Source organism: Odontesthes bonariensis, chromosome 17 (assembly GCF_027942865.1).
Source record: "Odontesthes bonariensis isolate fOdoBon6 chromosome 17, fOdoBon6.hap1, whole genome shotgun sequence".
Lineage (NCBI taxonomy): Eukaryota > Metazoa > Chordata > Actinopteri > Atheriniformes > Atherinopsidae > Odontesthes > Odontesthes bonariensis.
The window spans coordinates 23,875,129-23,893,731 of record NC_134522.1 but is presented as its reverse complement, the minus strand read 5'-3'; the positions used below and the strand labels follow the sequence as shown (position 1 = coordinate 23,893,731).

General features: G+C 41.8%; 2 protein-coding genes across 2 annotated transcripts; both read right to left on the bottom strand.

The window, feature by feature from the left end:
- Positions 1 to 236: 236 nt before the first annotated feature.
- Positions 237 to 7,319, bottom strand: golga5 (golgin A5). Its single transcript, XM_075448206.1, has 13 exons — positions 7,145 to 7,319; positions 4,833 to 5,456; positions 3,700 to 3,897; positions 3,394 to 3,613; positions 3,185 to 3,308; positions 2,430 to 2,633; positions 2,165 to 2,335; positions 1,786 to 1,914; positions 1,580 to 1,678; positions 1,193 to 1,412; positions 939 to 1,038; positions 761 to 824; positions 237 to 678 (listed from the first exon to the last, which is right to left on the bottom strand). Exons 2-13 carry the CDS (start codon positions 5,446 to 5,448, stop codon positions 601 to 603), a joined length of 2,223 nt encoding a protein of 740 aa, XP_075304321.1. The 5' UTR covers positions 5,449 to 5,456; positions 7,145 to 7,319; the 3' UTR covers positions 237 to 600.
- A 403-nt stretch (positions 7,320 to 7,722) lies between these two features.
- On the bottom strand, positions 7,723 to 18,369 carry rtf1 (RTF1 homolog, Paf1/RNA polymerase II complex component). The gene is made up of 18 exons (XM_075447762.1): positions 18,206 to 18,369; positions 15,672 to 15,782; positions 15,401 to 15,551; positions 13,192 to 13,393; positions 12,899 to 13,016; positions 12,547 to 12,658; positions 12,319 to 12,457; positions 12,053 to 12,230; positions 11,825 to 11,907; positions 11,616 to 11,703; positions 11,413 to 11,520; positions 11,246 to 11,323; positions 10,969 to 11,090; positions 10,702 to 10,759; positions 9,900 to 9,977; positions 9,361 to 9,465; positions 8,855 to 8,969; positions 7,723 to 8,755 (listed from the first exon to the last, which is right to left on the bottom strand). The coding sequence occupies exons 1-18, from the start codon at positions 18,284 to 18,286 to the stop codon at positions 8,649 to 8,651; spliced, it is 2,034 nt and encodes a 677-aa protein (XP_075303877.1). The 5' UTR covers positions 18,287 to 18,369; the 3' UTR covers positions 7,723 to 8,648.
- Positions 18,370 to 18,603: the final 234 nt, after the last annotated feature.

Here is an 18,603-nt window from a genome sequence, read left to right as displayed (position 1 = left end):
CCAAAAGGTTCACAAACTTTTCTTGCAGCTGTGTAACAATGCTTACCACTGAATTCTGGAGTTTACATATACACACATGGTGAAATAATTGACCCCCTCTACAGATTCTTATCTTATAAGAAAAACTATAGCATTTTAAGGTTGTGGACCCTTTACTCCAGGTAAATGCCCACATCTTTCAAACCCTTCAATTTTTAAAACATAGGCCCATTAAAAAAATGCCAGTCTGTGTCGTCTCATCTAACTTCTTTATTAAAAGACTCTTCTTCTTTTTTTAAACATAGTGTTAAATACAACCTCTCAAGAGAACCAAGACTAAAAGCGTGTAAGATTGGATCATTTGTGTCCTTTCAGGAGACCACCCGCTCATTATATCACTCTGTAATTATTTTAAAATCCAATGCAGATGCCTGCTCTCAATATTCAGTTGGGGGGAGAAAAAAAAGAAGAAAAAAAAAAAAAAAAAAAAAAAAAAAAAAAAAAATCAGAAAAAATGCCTTCAGTTCATAGCATATATGTGCAAAATAGGGAGAGTCGGGTCCCACAGCCAGCAGCTTCCTCACATTGAAGGCCATAGAAAAACTGTTCATTTGAAGTCTTCTATCTTCCATCGGGTCTCCCATGCATTTCAGGTGTGTAAGTCAGAAGAACAATCATGACCCACAGATGCAGCACCGCCTCAAAAAAAAGAAAAAGGTTGATGAAGAAGTTAAAGGCATAATTGACCAACCAACGTAACATTTCTTGAAAAAACACTCACCATATAAAGGATGACAAAAACTCTGGCCATGGGGTAGCGCCTCAGAAAGATTCCCAGTCTTATGCTGTGAGACAAAAAAATTCTATTAATCGCTGTGGAAGGCTCTTCGGAGTAGAGAGCATTTTAATTATAGCATGTTATCAGTAAAAGCTGGAAGAAGGGAACAGCGAAAGCTTACCTGAAGCGGTCAATAGTGCTGGCAGCCTTTCGTACTTTTCCATACATCCCTGGACTGTCCTGGTCACTGAAGAGCACTGGTGTGTTTCTCTGTCGTGCCCCTGGCAGTCACAGAAATGTAATATCAACAACTATTAGACATATTAAGTCCTAATATGAACTTTTTTTCTTTTTTTTCTTTTTTTTTTTAAATTGGAGCTCAAAATATCCCATTTTACCTGCTTAAACATCACTAAAACAAAAACAAATGCCAACCTGGAGCCTCGAGGCCGCTCATGTTGATGGCCGGCCCTCCACTTTGTCCTCCTTGAGCGTTCTTCAGCTGCTGCTCCAGACGCTCCAGCTGGAAGACAAGGGAGCTTTTTTCTGTGCCCAGAGCCTCCAGCATGGTCTGCTTCTGGATCAGCGTCTCCGTCAGTTGGTGGAGTCGATTCTCCAGCTCTGTTTGGCTGCTGCTGAGAGTCTTGTTGGTCAACTGGAAGAATAAATAAATGCCAGGAAACTGATTATCAAAGAGGATGTGCTGCTTGAGTGATTCAAGACAGGTAAAATTATATACAATAAAAGATGTTATAAAACCTTGACTTGGGAGGGATGCTGCTTATTTCCATTCTAGAACTAACTGTAAAGTGACTGACCGACCTGATTCCTGAGTTTTTGGATTTCATCTTCTCTGTCTTTGATTCTGCTCTGCAAAGTGGTTTTGGCTCGATGCTGCTCATCCTCGAGGTACTGCAGCTCCTACAAAGTAATTACAAAAAAATTTCTCAAATCACCCAGTTGCTTTAAAAACTACCACCTGCTCAGAGTTTTTGTAGTGGCCACTGGACACCAACACTGTCTCTTACCTGTTTGTAGCGCTCCACTTCAGCCTCCAACTCCTTCTTGGCTCGATTCTGTAAGGCCTGCTGCTCCTGTATATGCACCTGCTGCTCCCGCCACGTCTCTGCCTCTGCCAGGGCCTGAGTCTCCAAATCCTGTGAGGAACAAGACATATCTGCTTAACTGGTGAATCTGGCTCATCTTATGGGGGGGTGTTTGAAAAATAATGATTCTATAGAGCTGAAACAATTGCCTGACATCATACAAGAACAGCACATTTCTCCCTGAGAAACAGTTTGGTGAAGCTGTCTTTTGGGGATTTTCCACAACAGAATTTATTAAGTATAACAACACTGCAGAAGCAGACATTTTTTTAATTTTTCCCTGCCAAATACAACATCTCACCTGTATTTCTGTCCGAAGTGTGCCCACTTGGCCCTGCAGTTTTTGGATCTCCTCTCTCTGCAGCTCCTTTTCATGACGCAGGTCCTCCAGCTCCAGAGCCATGGCCCCGCTGCCGTCCCCCGTGTCCAGACCAGACCCCTCCTTCAGACTGCTGATCAGCTTCTCTTTGGACTGGAGGAACATTAAAAATAGTTTAGAGGTATAAAGAGCGAAAAAAAACTGCCATGAAGAGTGAGGTTTTCTTTAGGCTGCCAACAAGCCTTACTTGTAGGATGCGGGATGCTTTGTGCTTGTAGTCTTGTAACTCTTGCTTAGCAGACTCAGCTGCAGCTTTGGCGCTTCTCAGTTGCTGCTGGAAGTCGTCGACCTTGAGCTTCTCCTCTGCCGATCGTCGCTCCGCTGCAGTCACCGTCTCTGCAAGGGTCTGCCTCTCAGCCTCCAATTTGGCCAAGCGGCTCGCATATTCGCTCTGCAAAAGAACAGATAAGTGATAAGTCTCCTAATTTCCACACTTAAAGGGATAGTCAGACCTCACAATCACTGGGCGCTATTTTCTCTCCCTTCGTATCACTGCGTGCTGCCACCTGCCGACAGCCGCGCCTGTTACGGTGTTTAATGCTCGGAAGCAGGGGACTGCTCGGTCTGCACTTCGGTCTGCACGGTCTACACAGCACGCAGTGATACGAAGGGAGAGAAAATAGCGCCAAGCGATTGTGAGGTCTGACTTTTTCCTGGAGAACGATTTTGTGATGCAAATGTATTACTCTTTTGAACGCATATTGTTTTGAGAAGCAAAACGCTTTATTTTTGTTGCCCCAGCCAACTAGCCGGACTACCTTCGTCAACGCCACAGCGAGGCTGGAACTCGGCTCACAGCACGCAGTGGGGGGTAAGTCAATGTTCATAAATGATATTGCCAGTATGGGATGTCATACAGCTTCATGTCAAAAGAGGCGAACTATCCCTTTAACGCTCAAAAAAAAAGAAAAAAGAAAAGAAAATGATTGGCATCATGTGAACCTGCATGTGATGGTAGCTGTCCTGTTCCCTCCTGACAGTCAGTTCAGCCTCTCGCAGTCTCTCCTGTATCGTTTCAAGGGCTTGGGTCTGCATGGTGCTCCCTTCTGTGTTGTCTTGCACAATTCTAGAGAAAAGAAAATACTGTCCGTACTAAACAACTGAAAACTGAATCTGATTTTCATTTCAAAAGGTGGCAACGAGGGGTGCACCTGGACTTCTCCTCCCGTGCCTCCTCTAAAGCAGTGCTGCGGGTTTTCAGAAGCTGATCAGCTTCATCAAGTCGGATTTTCAGGACTGCAAGTTGACCGTCTTTGGCAGAGAGGGCTTCCGTAAGGTCATCAACCTGTGACCGAAGTTCCCGTAACGTGCGGTCAGTGTGAGACTGCTCAGAGTTCCATCTGTCTACACGCAGACGGGCCTGATTCAGTTCTACAAGAGATGAAAAAAAAATAAAACAACTTCATGAAAACAGACAGAGAGGTGCAGAAAGGTTTGTGTTTTGTCTTTTCTTTTACCGTCTTGCAAGTCTTTCGCTCTCTGAATGATTGAAGCCATTTCCTGGTTGAGGGAGGCCACCTCACTGCGCAGCAGCTGGTTCTCCAGACGTAGACTGGACAGGATCTGGCTCTGTGGCTCCTCCGTGGGGGGAGGGGGCTCCTGTCTGCTGGACTCCAAAGGTGCAGCCAAACCTGAGTCTGAACTCTCAGGCGTGTCTGCGGCGGTCAAGTGGGTGCAAGGAGAAAACACAGAGGAGATTTGGAAATGCAGAGAAATTTTGAGATGAGGCACCTTTTATTTTGCCACAATACATTTCATGGAGTTTCTTTACACGCATAATTCTATGGAAAAAAAATATTCGATGAGCAAGTCTCTCTCTCTCTCTTTTTTTTTTTTTTTTTTTTTTTAAATCATGCATGCACAATACACACTCCGAAAGATGTTGCACTATTAGCAGGTAGTTGTAGCATGCAAAGAAATCAGTATGGCAGCAGAAGCGTGGAAGAAGAAATATGAACGCTCAATTGGGTTGAACTCCAACTGGGTTCTCAGAATTGACCGTTTCCAACTACGGAAGATGAATCACAAAAAGTGCCAACTGAGGTCCGATTTTTAATGCTAAAACAGGAATATTTGGGTGTTTTACAGCCATTGTTCTTGACTGAGCAGAAACTGAGACTGATGCTATTTTTACCTCCCACTTCAGAGGTAGATCAAATGAAGAACACCCAACACAAAAACAATAAGGGGATCTAAAATACTTTTAAGAACAGAAGATTGTGATACCACAAGGTACCACTGAGAAAGTAGTTTTAAACATGCTGTACTTACATGATCCATTTACAGGCACATTTTGTGCTCATAAACTATGCTCATTGAAATTTTCCCTCAAATAAACTGAAGTAGATCCAATACATGTTAGCTGCTTAAGCGAATTTGACACGATACACAAAATCATCACCCAACAAAAAGGAGTCAAAACATTTGAGAGCTTTACTTTCTCAGCTTTTAAACAAAAACTAAAATTTCAGCTGAATAACTTCAATATATATGTAAAATATTCTGGTTTGTCTGGGGGAGTTTCTGCTCCTGTGAGTATAAAAAAAATGCTTTTAATTTTTTTTCCCTGGTCATCAGGTCGACAGCATACCTTGACTCTGTTCTTTAACGGAGCTCTCCGATGTTTTGATGCTGTGAGCAGACAGCGAGCTTACGCTCGAGGCCCTGGACACTCCGCGGGTAGAAGGGGGCGTGGATGGGGCCGACGGGACGGCAGAAGGGGGGGGAGTTGGGTTTTGCACCTCTGTGACTGGGGCAGCCACTTTTGCAAGTTCCCTCCTTGAATCACTCCAGTTGCTGACCGGAGGGTCGGAGCTGTTCAAGAAGTCAAACAGCATGTCATCGTCCACGTCCTGCTCACTCTTTTTGCGCCTCACAAAACTGGAGGAAGTCTTTGCAGAGTTGGGGGCGCTGCTGCCAGAACCAGAGGGAGTACTGGGCACGTTGGCTGTCCCAGCCAGCACGGTTGCGCTGGATTTCTTGATGTAGCCCGATGCATCGTGAGAAGATGCGTAGGGATGTGTCACAGCTGGGTTTGTCTTGAACGCTGCAGAACTGTACTCAGCTTTGAGAGTAGATTCTATTTCATACGATGATGAAAAGGAAGATGTTCTTTCCTGGTTTTTGCTCAGGGCAGTGGCAGCTCCCTGGTCCACTTTGGTGAGGAAGTCCTCAGCTTTTCCAGCCAAGTCAGTAAACCAAGACATTTTGCATCCTGATGGTAGAAAGATAACATCAGAATCAGAGAGCGCAACGGGAAATTTACCATGTTCAGCATGTCATGTTAAAATAAATAAATAGCTGTATTTTAATTCTAAAATTATTAAGAAGTGGGGCAAGTTCATGTATTTTTCATCATCCATACAACAGGGGTGTTTACAGATCATCAGATTAAATGTCTGAGGATAAACCTGTGCTGGTAAAGTGGAAAGTAACACTTCACCCTCATGCATTATCACTCGATCTGCTCAAAAGAAGCTGCCCAGTAGCCACTAGATCAGACTGTGATTTTAATGGGCCCCTTACAGAAGTGAGTGTAACATATGGGAGTGTAACAGTGTGTAACAGCACAAGTGTGAACCGGGGGAAAAGACAAGTTGACTCTTAGTGAAACTAATCTGAATAAATAAAGCACATCCTGCCTAGCTTTGGTGAAACTGGTTATGCTCAAAGCAAAGCACATCATCATCGCATAAATTAAACCATTGTTTCACGACACTGTCTCCAGTCCCATAAACACTCTTTGAAACAGTGTTTACAAGTAAAGGTGACATGGTAAAAAAAAAAGCCCCAAAAAACTATTGTACGAGTCGTTTTCAAAAATGTAATAATTAAAAAAAAAAAAAAAAAGGAACAGTGATACGGAGAACACAAGCACACCCCTACATTTATTACTCAAATGAACCAATGATTGGATCCTCTCTTATTCAAACTGCTCAACGCTTGGGGCCATGACAATCTTACTGTCATGAAATGTGATGTGGTGTCAAGATCTAAATAATCCTCTGAAGCCTTCAGGCAATAGAAAGAAAAAAAATTGTTGTTGCCTTTTAGTCAAACAAGGGATTTAAAAGGAAAATATCAAAAGAAAATCGCTCCACTTTATAAGCAAATTGTCCAGAGTTGGCATCGATTTAAAAAAAACAAAAACAATACCCGTCAAATACCTTGTAAAATATGCAGGAAGAGTGACTTATAAAATTGAGCAGCATAGCACCCTAAATTTCAAGTTATTTCTGCTAGTGATTTTCAAAGGGTGGTGTATTTACCTCTTCTACAAATGACTATCAAATACAGTGTTTTGATGCTTTTGCTGAACAAATGGCCACTTGTATTTGTATGCACTGGGTCGAAGGATATGTATATAAAAAAAAATAAGTTTCCAAAGGATGGATTTGACATGGTTGTACACTTTGGTCTGATTTAAGACATTTTTTTTTTTACATTTGCATGACTTGAGTTTTTAAACAAAATGTTTTTGTTTAAGCTGATTTATGTGTATTCAAAATACGTAGGAACATAGCTCCCTTTTCCATTTAAGCTCAAATATATGGGAGTGTTACCGTTTAAAACAAATGACAGGTAATTTAAGTTATAAATACGCTAGTACCTCAGGATAGACTTGATAGCTCCAGTGGTTTTTCCCATAACAATACATTTGCTGCACAGCTACAATGCTAACCAACACGGTCATAAACTACCATTAAGTTTGTTAGTTTTCCTTTTAATATCAGACTGCATTTATCTGACCAAAATGCACGGAAATAAAAAAGCTGTGGCAGAAGTCATCAGCATCAGTGCCACCAACCATAAAACTAGAATAAATAGTTTGTTCTAGATAAATTCCACCACAGCTAAAGCTAACAGGCTAGCTGGTAATTAAAAGAAAACCTCCAAACCTACCGTTTTAAACAGCTCGTAGACTTTAAATTGTCTCAAGTCACTGGGCTATCACCGAGCTTTGATAGTTAAACATGAAAAAGAAAAACCGTTACGATAAACATGGTCAAATGTCATTATCTGTCAACGGTATATTGGTAAGCTTCTCTATACGTGGACCAGGAAGCGCTCCAAACAAGGACCCTACAACAGAGCGTCGTCACAGAAGCCTGATCAGAAATTAACCAATGACACGCACTCTACTGAACTACCGTTTAAAGAAAAAAAAAGTCGAATGGACATGTTCACAAACAGGAGCATTTTTTTAAAATTGTTTTTTGTCTTCTTATTAAGTAATTTACCTAGTTTTAAGAAACATATTTCTGAAATACAATTAACATGGAAAGATTTTAAGCTGCTGAATAAGAGTAAATTCCTAAATTAAACAAACTACAACCAGTGAGTATAATTACCATAGGCTGTAAGAGTAATCTCAGCCTGGTTTATTCAACTGAAAATGAATATCTTGGAAAGATACACTCACCAGAGGAGTTGGATTGTCATATACTCATTTTTGGAAAAGCAAACAAACACACACATAATTTTATGAAACAGTGCCTCTTTATTTGTTCCGCACTCACTCGAAAATGCATATTTACATGGCATGCCACATCAATACAGGAACTGACTATGGACACAATCGATAACATTTAGATCTTCTCTGGAACTTAAGGGCAGAGGAGTTACTCCCATGAACTACCAAACAAGAAATAACCAAAATGAAGCAACGTTTTTATAACAGGACCAACCATAGAAAAAGAGTTCATCTTAAAATGGGCTATTTCAAAGACTTAAAAAGTGACAAATCTCCAGCTGACGTGTACTGAATTTTTCATATTTGTCATGTAGGGCCAAGTTATGCTCAAGTCAAAAATGGTACTCATCTACACTCTGCAAAAGCCCAAAAGGCTCTTCAATTTCAGGATGGACAGCAAGGGCAGATTTTCCTACATTTAAGGGAGGATAAAAGATATACATCAATTCTTTATTGGTTGGGACAAGCTGATCCACTCAACAAATGTCCAGTAATTTCAAAATGACAACAACCTAAGTCCTTTATGGTGGCATCCTTGTCCAAGGTAATAATCCACAAATTCCGTCCTTTTGAAGAACTCCAGAGGAGCATGGGGGGAGGTTAAGATTGAGAAACAAAAACTAAACAAAACAAAACCCCACAGTACACAAGTGTATCTGTGATAATGCAAAAACAACAGATACCTGGACAAGTTTCTTCCAAGAGAGATCCTTTGAGAAAAATGTCTTTTTTCAATCAGTATTTCCTCTGTTTGGATGAACAGCCTGTTGCATCAACACTCAAACACACATTCTTCAAGTGTCATTCATACACACACGCTCACTTTCTCTCAACTAAACGCGCACATACCTACATACATACATACATACATACATACATACATACTCTCCCCAGAACGACCAATTACACATGCAATGTGGTTTCTGAGTGAGATCAGATCAGGCCCCTCCTCTTCTTGTAGTCCTCCAGATTGAGGGACCTGCGGGGGGCACCGTCCTTCACTGGTAGCGCGTTGGAGCTCACAGACAGAGACTTTGCCTCTGTGGAAAGAGGAAATCATAAGAAATCATGCATCTGTGCAACATTGCTATGACAGTCAGTGGCAGACACTTTGTGCTTTTGCTGGGAAACCATCTCACCTGCATTAGGAACTTGTAGGTCAATCTTAACATCAAAATCATGAACTTTAAACAAATCTTCTGAGAGGTCAGTGGTTGGCTTGGGGAGATCTTTGTCTTTTAGGTTAGCTTGATCCTTTACCAAAAGAGAAAAGAGAAACAAGTTATGTAACATCGCTTTGATTAGTGAGCGGAACATCTTCTGCAAAGTGAAGTACACTTTGCTTTGTCGCTTGTAAGAGTTAAATCCTGCCAGACACCAAGCTAGCAAAGAAATTTGACAAACAAGGACTACAGCATCAAATGAACGCTTACTCTTTAACGCAACATTTGACACGTCTTAACAAATCTTGAACATTGTCTTTCCAAGCATAATTTGATTAAAATGTACAGGCCCCATGCAATGTGCATGACAATCCTTTAGACCCGGGAGTTGTCGTTATTTTCACGTAACTAAACAAACTCTAGTTTAAGAAGTGAAGGTCTGTGCTCACTCTCGAAGTTCAGGGTGTGTGTGTCCAGCTTACCAGTTTGTTCTTCTCGTCACTAGCATTTTCTGCTGCATCTGACCCAGAGCCGTACTTCTGGTTCAGGTGGGCGAGAATAGCTGCATGGACTGATGGATCTCTGGCCTGCAGAACAAAGGAGAGGCGGGCTAAAAGGACTAAAACTAAAAAGTAGATTTATCACCCTAAACATATAGCAGGGATGATCCTGGCCAACGTTAGGGCCGATCTGAGCATACATCAATGGATCAGAATCAACATGTGAGGGCAAGGGTCGGACGCAACAAAGATCCTCTGGTGAGGATCAAACTGATCACCAAATACTGACGTGAAACGAGCATCAGTCTATAAATCACGACTATTTTCTGAAATCCCAATCCCTCTTGCAAATCCCTTCATGCCAGTTTCAAGAACTATATTCCTCAAACATCAATTAACATCATCACAACTGACACTCATTACTTTTAAAGTAATCTTTAAAAGGAGAGATTTAATGAAAAATCAAGCGGTCGATTCCACACAAACAACAGCTGTTCCAAAAATGATCACAGATAACTTACATTAGACACCATGGTTGGTTTGCACTGTCTTCGCGTGAACGGGTCCATTTGTTGGTTTTTGGCATTCTGTCCTTCAGCCTGTTGGAAAATACACAGAAAAACAAAAACAGACATATTTTTTATCATCATCACACCTTGGACAATAGACTCAAGCTCCAGCAAAATAAAGGGGTGAAGACACATCTTCCTTAACATCCAACATACAAATCTACTAGCACACGCTGCTGTGAACCAAAACGTACGTGGCTAATGTTAATGCTATACTAGCATTTCCACAGGCTCTCACAGGCTGGAGGCGTGACACATTTAGTTTAGTAAGGTACCAAAGTGAATGGAAAAAACTAACTTAAAAAAAATGCAAAATACATAAAACAAAAACTTAAAAGTAACTTAGTGGTAGCCATGACAGCAGCTAGCTGAATTAGTAAGTAGCTTCAATGCTTCCTTTATAGCCGTGTTTAGCATGGACCGTCCCATAATTCTCTTACTCTGAGAGCAATGCTCTGTTACTTTCATGTAGTCATTAAAGTACTTATTGGGATTCATGTGAATAATCACAATAACAGGAGGGTGAGTGTGACCAGCACGTCTTCCAACAAAACACGACATTGTTGATCGCTTTTTCTTTCCTTTTTATCGTTTTGAATCGAAAACCAACTGTGCTCAAAATAATTATTTCCCACGATGCTGTCTGTGTTTATTCAGTCAGCAAGAATCCACTTGGCAGCTTTGAAAAAGTCAGTATCAGTATACATGAAAAGGCGGATGAACGAGGCTGGTGTCAGATGAAGTGGACACTTACCACAAGAGCTTTCTCAGATTCAACAATGTTCCAACTTCTGTTCCTCTGATTAATGTAGCTGGACAACAACAGTTTGAGAGTCAAAGATAGAAACAAAGCAATGAAAATAATAACATCAAGGACAAAAGTTAAAATTAGAACAAGAAATGCTAATATCCCTGAGCTTTTAAACAGAGGCTATATTTTCCATAACGTACTTCTTAGCAACGTATAACCTCAACTGTTTAGAAAGGAGTCATCACATCTAGAACCGTCACTTGCATGTACCTGATGGCAGAGATGTTCTTGGTCCTCTGTCTGTCAAGTGCTTCTGCCCTTTCCTCAAGTTCATTTAACTCGTCCTGGATCACTTTCACCTTCTCGCCGTCTCCGTTCTCCTCTGCCATGGCCTTCAATCAAAACACAATCATTTCTGAATGGCCACAAACCGGTGACACCGACAATCCTGACAGCTGTTCTCAGACAACGTACAAGAGAGCAGGAACAACGTCTAAATTTAAACATTTTAAGATTGCAATGTGTAAACAATTTGACTCCCTTTTACCTTATCTTTGAGTAACTGCGTTTTCTTCATGGCGTAATTTGGTGGTGCTTTTCTGAATCTGTCCTTCTCTTTTACGATCTGCAGAGAGTGTGGATAAAAGTGGTTCGTTTCGGTTCACACAGCATGAGACCAGAGGAATCAGTGAACATCTTGCAAAACTGACTCACATCCTCAATGTCTTTGTCATTAAACTTGTAGTTGAGAGCTTCCTTGATGGACTGTTCCTTCTTGGTAATTTCATCAAGGGTTGGTACCTGCATTCCGGCAATAATCATCTGCAGACAGAACATTTCAATTGAAGCAGTCTTACTCCAATTAGGTACAGTATTAGGTACAGTAGTCCATTAATCGAATCTTTAAATCCACTTACGGCCTCTTTCCACTTCATGAATTCACTTTCTGTGAATTCTTGATTTGATACGAACTCAAGCCTGAAAACCCGCGTGTCGGCACCGTGTCTGAGGAAGATTTACAGCATTAGAGGGTCACTGTTTAGGGGATAATGAAGCAAAAGGCCAATTAAATTATTCTAAAGTACCAATTTAATTACTTTCAACGCATTCATGATACGATACCCACCTCAACTGTAATCCCTTGTTTGTCCGCGTTGTTCCAAGTTGGTAAACTTTTGCTGTCTCTACAACATCCACAATTTCGGCAACCTTTCAATGTGAGGAAATAAAATTCAATCAAATCTTTATCAAACAAAATCTACTTTCTAATTCATCTCTGATCTTCAGTATCGTCAACATATTGGAGCGTCCTGTCATCTAAACCTAAGAGACGCGACCTAAAAGTCAAGCTCACCCTATAAACCGGTTTACTGCTGCTGTTCCCAATGCCTATCCTCACAAAGCAGCCAGTCACAGTCTTTGCAAAGAAGGGCATGTGGCACCAGCGCTCCAGCTTGTGTCTGGACAGGCGGATCCTGTTGAGCTCCTCTGGTAGTGAAACGGGCTGCGACTTTGGCGGAGTCTCCTCTTTTCTGTAAGCAGAATGCGGCGCAAGAAGTTACCCGGAAACTGCGAGACAAGCCCGCGACTGAGGTGAATGTGCCGCCTAACAGCGCTTACTCGTCATCGTCGTAAGACGACGAACGCGAACTCCGATCACTTTTGACCGACGACTTGTCATCATCTTCCTCCTCTTCCTCCTCGTCGTCAGAGTAAACTTCGCTCGTCTTCAGCGGCTCCCGTTTGGCCAGCAGCTCGGCTGCGGAGAGAGGAGACGTCAGCTATTAAAGCCGCTCGAATTCTCACAACAACAAAAAAGTCACAGAGGAGTGTAAAAAGCTCACCGACCTGTTTTATTTTTCTTCTTCTCACGTTCAGCTTTCAGTTCCTCCATGGCCTGGGACTTTTTGTCCAGTTTTTCGTCATGTTTGGATCGTCTTTCCTTGTTGTGTGACATGACCTAAAGACGAACGGAAATTACAGCCACATAAACAAAACAGTAAAGAAATAAAATATGTACATATAATGTTTATTTAAAATCAAATCAATATTTAATCAATTAAGCCGTTTAGAAATAATGGTGTACCTGAGTTGTTTTTTTTATTTACCCCAAGATTTGACATCACCCTGAGAATTGAGGCCTAATCCTACACATCATCATCATGTGATCTGTTAAATAATCTTTCAAAACTGGACTCACCACTTGAGTGTCTTGAACCTGAGATTGTTTCCTTTTTTCTTGCTCTTCCTCCTGCTTCTTTTTCTTCTCCTCTTTTTCTTTTTTCTTTGCCGTCTTCAGCTTCTTCTTGATTTCAAACCTTTGGAAACAAACGGGAGTTCGAATGAACAAAGTCAAAGCTCACGCGAAGCAATGCTGCAATACAATTCTGCACACGGCATGAATGTCTTTGAGTTTTAATGCACGTTTGCTATTCTTTTAAGGTTAAAAAAAAGAAAAAAAAGGCTCTTTACTCCAGCATTAATGCTACTCACCGTCTCTTGAGCACTTCTCTCTTCTCGATTCTGTTAAACAGCTCTTGCTCTCTTTCCTTCTCCGTCATCTGCTCTAGACGCGCCCTGTCCTCAGCGTCGCCCATCAAGTCGTCGTCGTAGCCGTCCCTGAACACCTCGTCTTCGGAGGAGTCTGAGTCGGAGCTGGAGGATGAGCTGTTGCTCTCTGAATCCGACACCTCGCCTGAAAGTTTTACGTATATCTATTAGAATTTGGAAATGCAGTAGATCAGTTTTATTTGCAGTAGCGGAGGACACCCGCTGCCCTGCTGCTACGCGAGGTTAGGTTAGTGTTACAGTTATAATTAGAAAATAAATAAATAATCATCCATCAGGACAAAATTCTTCAGGAAACAACTTCAAGCTTGACCAAACTCTACTTCTCTTTTGAACCTAGTCTGCTTTTTCTCAACCAAATCTCACATTTTATGCACTTTTCTGTGTTTCACGCAGCTTTTGTATCGCCTTCTTTTAACTGGAATATCAAAGTAACCTCTCCTTGGCCGAGGGAGTCAAAACTTTAATTATTTGTGAGCAGTGTTGGGAGTAACGGCGTTTAAGTATAACACCGTTAGTAACGCCGTTATTTTTCCAGTAACGAAGTAATCTAATTAATGACTTTTCCCATCGTTACAACGCCGTTATCGTTACTGAGAATATAAAGTGGCGCGTTACAACAATTTGGTTGTAGGCTTTCGGCTACACATCAGCTGCATGCTGTCTGGAGAGAGCAGGGGTGAGGATGATGACACCGTTGCAAATGCGATGATGATTGGCTGTGCTCACGCTGTCTCGCTGCACGCGCTGACGACTACTACTAAACACACACAAGACAGCGGCGACGAGCCAGGGAAGTTCAAAGGTAGCGTTCTCTAACTGGAAGTATCAGCACTACTTCTCACTCGTGGAGATAAAAGGCAAGAATGTGTATGTAACATGCACGCTATGCCCAGGGAAAAAAACTTTATCCACGTCTGCCTCAAGTAACTCAAATCTAATGAAGCACCTTACATCAACCCATGTGAATATGAAGCACTTGTTGCTTCTGCAGCTGCTAACCCAACCCCAAGCCCAAATGCAGCTAGCTAACCCAACCCCAAGCCCAAATGCAGCTAGCTAACCCAACCCCAAGCCAAAATGCAGCTAGCTAACCCAACCCCAAGCCCAAATGCAGCTAGCTAACCCAACCCCAAGTCCAAATGCAGCTAGCTAACCCAACCCCAAGTCCAAATGCAGCTAGCTAACCCAACCCCAAGCCCAAATGCAGCTAGCTAACCCAACCCCAAGCCCAAATGCAGCTAGCTAACCCAACCCCAAGCCAAAATGCAGCTAGCGTGAGCCCCAGCGAAGGAGACGGAGCCACTCAAAAACAAACGACACTCGATTTTTCGGCTCAGAAACAGGTGACCACCATCACCATTTTATATTCAATATTTATGTTTTTATTCCTATGCATCATATGGCAGGCTGCAATCTATTGAGTTCAAATAAATACCGAATGTTCTAAATGACTGTATATAGTGTTTTTACTCTTCAATCAGTTAATATAAACATATGATGTTAAAGATGTTATAGAACGTAACAGCGTTATAGAACATAAAAAATAACGCCACAGTTACTTTGCTGAGTAACTAATTACTTGTGGTTACCACAATGTGGTAACTGAGTTACTAACTCAATTACTTTTTGGGAGCAGTAACTAGTAACTGTAACTAATTACTTTTTAAAAGTAACTTGACCTAAACTGTTTGTGAGAGAATAAATATTTTCTCGTGAAATTTCCCATCTTGACTAAATTCAAAGTTTTCCATTAACGGGTGCAGTGTGTAACAGGACGGTGTAACACAAATAAACAACAGCTTAGATGCTCCGCTGGGTTCCACCTGGGCTAAAGGGGATGAGTGCGTGAGTCATGTAATCCCATCCACCTAAAATATCTGTGGACATGGCACCCTGGTGCTGTGTAATTTACAGTTTATGGGAAGTTTTTGCACTTTGTGTAAGCTGCCATGAAACCCGTGTGGATTCATTTTGTTAAAATAAGTTAGTTCACATCTGAACTGATTTTTCGGAACACAAGACATTAAAAATGCACTAATCACACAGCTGAGCTCTTTGGGAGAAGTTTGTCAACCAACTGGTGTTGGAATACCGAGCGTATTTTCTCTATGAACGGCAAGAGGACACATACCCTCCTCTGGAGCAGAGCTGTCCGCTGAGCTGTCTCCATCTGAGCTGCCAGATGCTGTTGTTTTGTTAACCTTCTTCTTTGTGGCGCTCTTTTTTTCAGTGCCTTTCCCCGGTTTAACCTTCTTTTTGCCTTTGGCGCCGCCCACAGTCCACTGGGGGAAAAAAAAAAGTTGAAACTATTTTTACTTTCACTTTCACTTTTAAGAATTGTGGTCCATTCACTTGTGCCAGATATGTTCCAAACTGAGGCGCAAATACTAGGACTGCTGTACCTCGTCATCACTGTCGGATGTCTCAGAGTCTGTAGAGGCTGCTGGTTTGTTAACAGGCTCTTCCTGCTCACCCGAATCGACCCTCTTCCTCTTTGCCAAAGACAACAGCTCCTGAATAGAGAAAACGGTGATTCAATCCAGAAATCAACATCTAAGTAAATTCATAGACAGACATAGTTTAAAGAGTAGTAAATTGGCCCTGAAAATAAATTAATAAGTAAATCAGATTTCAGCCATCCACTATTAGCTGTGAGTAGGCTATAAGTGCAAAAGAAGTAACAGCAGAGACCTGTCCTTTTTGTAAAGCGACACATGGAGTTGTACAGTAAAGGCAACTTTCCTTCATGCTTATGCCAGGACAAACATCCCAAAGTCAGTTGAAATGGCAAAACAGCGTTGAAGCTTCATCTGAGGAAAGCATCAATGATGCTGGTAATGTGAGCAGCAGCGTGTCCTAAGATTTCTGCAAAACCTTGGTTGAAGACAATTGTAATTAAAAAGGTCCCACTAGTACATATAAGAAACAAAGTTACGCTGTGCCAACTGCTACTACAAGAAAGTGGAAAGGCAGAATCCAACAGGGCACATCACCCGTTTTCACCTTTTATACAACAAAAATTAAAGTGTTGTGAATTCCTTCCCAGTTCGATGCAGACTTGGTTCTATGCACCACAGCAAAGCCTTTCACAACGACTTACACAATTGCCTGAAGACTTAGAACCACAGACTGTTTGCATTCACCTGTGTAAAAACAACAACAACAAAAAAACAGCTGGTAGAGGCTAACATAAACGTCATGCTTCCATCCCTATTTCCATGTTTTAAACTGAATCTGAATAATCCGATTGATGTTCGCAACCCCCGCATCGAACGCCTCGGGACCTGCTGGCTGTGTTGAAGCCGATTGTTGCCTTGTGTTTCAAAGGGTTAACAGTGCTTTTGCCCAACTTTCAAGTGATCCACCTTAAGACCCCTTTTGTTTGAGTGCTCAGTTAGAAAACCTTTTTTTTGAGCAAGCTGAAACTAACAAAACTAGCTAGAAGCCCTTTTCTTTCCTTTTTTTGGTAACACTTTGCATGCACTCTTTGCCTAAACAAATCTATTCTAAAGACATGCTCTGTCACTAATGCAGGCAACTTAACGTACACTATTACCTAGTCTTAAATATGTCTCTTTACTTTTTGTACATTTACCCCCCCCCCCCCCCCCCCCCCCCCCCCCCCCACCACCCCACACACACACACACACACACACACACACACAATCATCTGGCATCCTCCAGGTGGACAATAACTGATCCACCTGTAACGGTACTTAACTTCGAAAATGCCAATGACTGCATTTGGAGGCACGGCCGAACACCACAGTATCGCTTGTGAGCAGTTTCAATTTAAGCCACAAGGAAAAGGAGATTGAGCTGTCAATCTGATGGATCTGGAGCCAAATGAAACTGGCATTTACACCACAAATATAAAACTAACATCAGCATATAACAAACTGAAAGGGACAATAACATGTTAACTGCAAGTCTTTCTGTGACAACTGCTAAATTAAATTAAACGACAATGACAGCCCTAGCTGCAGAACTTTATGGCCGCATGATGTAATGGTTCAGGTCAGTTCTACACATTGTAGTACACAGATGCCCAGCTTTGGGGAAAAAAGTGAGCACTGGCCTCAGATAGATATTACGGATGTGTGCATTGGGCGAGTGTTTAAATTGGATCCCAAACTCAAACTAATGCTGGATATAGAGTAACTTTTCAGTATTTTTGCTCAACATTGCCTCTTTTCATTGTAACAGAGATATCCCGGATCAGTATATGGTTTCAGCAACCAAAGGCTTACTGAACCTGACTGGTGTCTTGTGGTCGTTTTCACTGCGTCGGTTATCTCCGCTTCCTTAAGGAACCACTATGAGCATTACAAATATTTACCTCCAATCAAAGTTACAAATTGCGAGCACAGTTATTCATACTGCCCGCACTTGTTCACTATCAACAACACCAAAATAGAACTTCAGCTCAGAGCCCATGACGTCATTCGGGAGATAAGATTCAAGCTAAATAAAATGCGGCTCTACAACCACCTCAGTTTGAGCAAACATATCCCATTCTCTTTCAGTCTGTAAACTACCAAACAAGTATGAAACAGTGCACAGCCGTCGGCAAGAGGCTTAGGCTTGATTGAAACCAATCGGAGGCCAGTGGCGCGGCATTTTGTAGCAACATTCACTGCACATCGTAATGTAACCCGTGCCTTAACAGAGCAGGCTGGTTCTAAGACCCAACCTCCATCACTTTGCACGTTGCACTTTGCCAGACGCCTTACAGAAACACTCGAGGAAAAAACATCATATATGCACGATAGGAATGGCATGTTTACACAAAAAGGGCAAATTACACAGGCCAATTTCAGCTTGTTCAAGCGAGGCCAAACACAGCGCAGTCATTAGCATACGTTAGCTTCACCTCAGACTGTTGACAACTTATAAAGCCACCAGTTGGAACTGAATCTCAAAAATGCTGACATACCTGATCTAAATTATCGTCACTAGCACTGTCTTCGGAGTCAGAGTCAATCACTCGACCTTTCCGCTTCTTTACATTCACCATGATTAGCTGCGTAGCTAACCAGCTAGCTACCCCTCTGCCGTCTACTGTTTGAGGCTAGCTGTTGTTGCTATCTAGCTTGTTAGGTCTGCACAAAGGCAATACTGAGCATGCGCGCAAGCATTTAAAAACAAGAGTTTATATATGTGACTGGGCTACAATAAAACACTTGAAAAAACAATTCTACTGAACCGCAATCGCTTCACAGTACTTGTCAAATCAAAGAAATGCAACTGAAACTAAATAAAAAATAAATAAAGATACTGGGACATGTTCAGTAAAGAGGGGAACTGGAGGTCCACAGTAAGTGTGTCAGTCCG

Bases quoted from the DNA above. Each gene is read 5' to 3' on its own strand.
- rtf1 (XM_075447762.1), bottom strand. From the start codon at position 18,286: ATGGTGAATGTAAAGAAGCGGAAAGGTCGAGTGATTGACTCTGACTCC. The intron at 12,659-12,898 runs GTGAGTCCAGTT...GTTCGTCTTTAG, and splicing joins AGGTTCAAGACACTCAAGTG to GTCATGTCACACAACAAGGA. The intron at 12,231-12,318 runs GTAAGCGCTGTT...TTCTGCTTACAG, and splicing joins TCGTCTTACGACGATGACGA to AAAAGAGGAGACTCCGCCAA.
- golga5 (XM_075448206.1), bottom strand. From the start codon at position 5,448: ATGTCTTGGTTTACTGACTTGGCTGGAAAAGCTGAGGACTTCCTCACC. The intron at 3,614-3,699 runs GTAAAAGAAAAG...CATCTCTTGTAG, and splicing joins AGCGAAAGACTTGCAAGACG to AACTGAATCAGGCCCGTCTG. The intron at 2,336-2,429 runs GTAAGGCTTGTT...ATGTTCCTCCAG, and splicing joins AAGCATCCCGCATCCTACAA to TCCAAAGAGAAGCTGATCAG.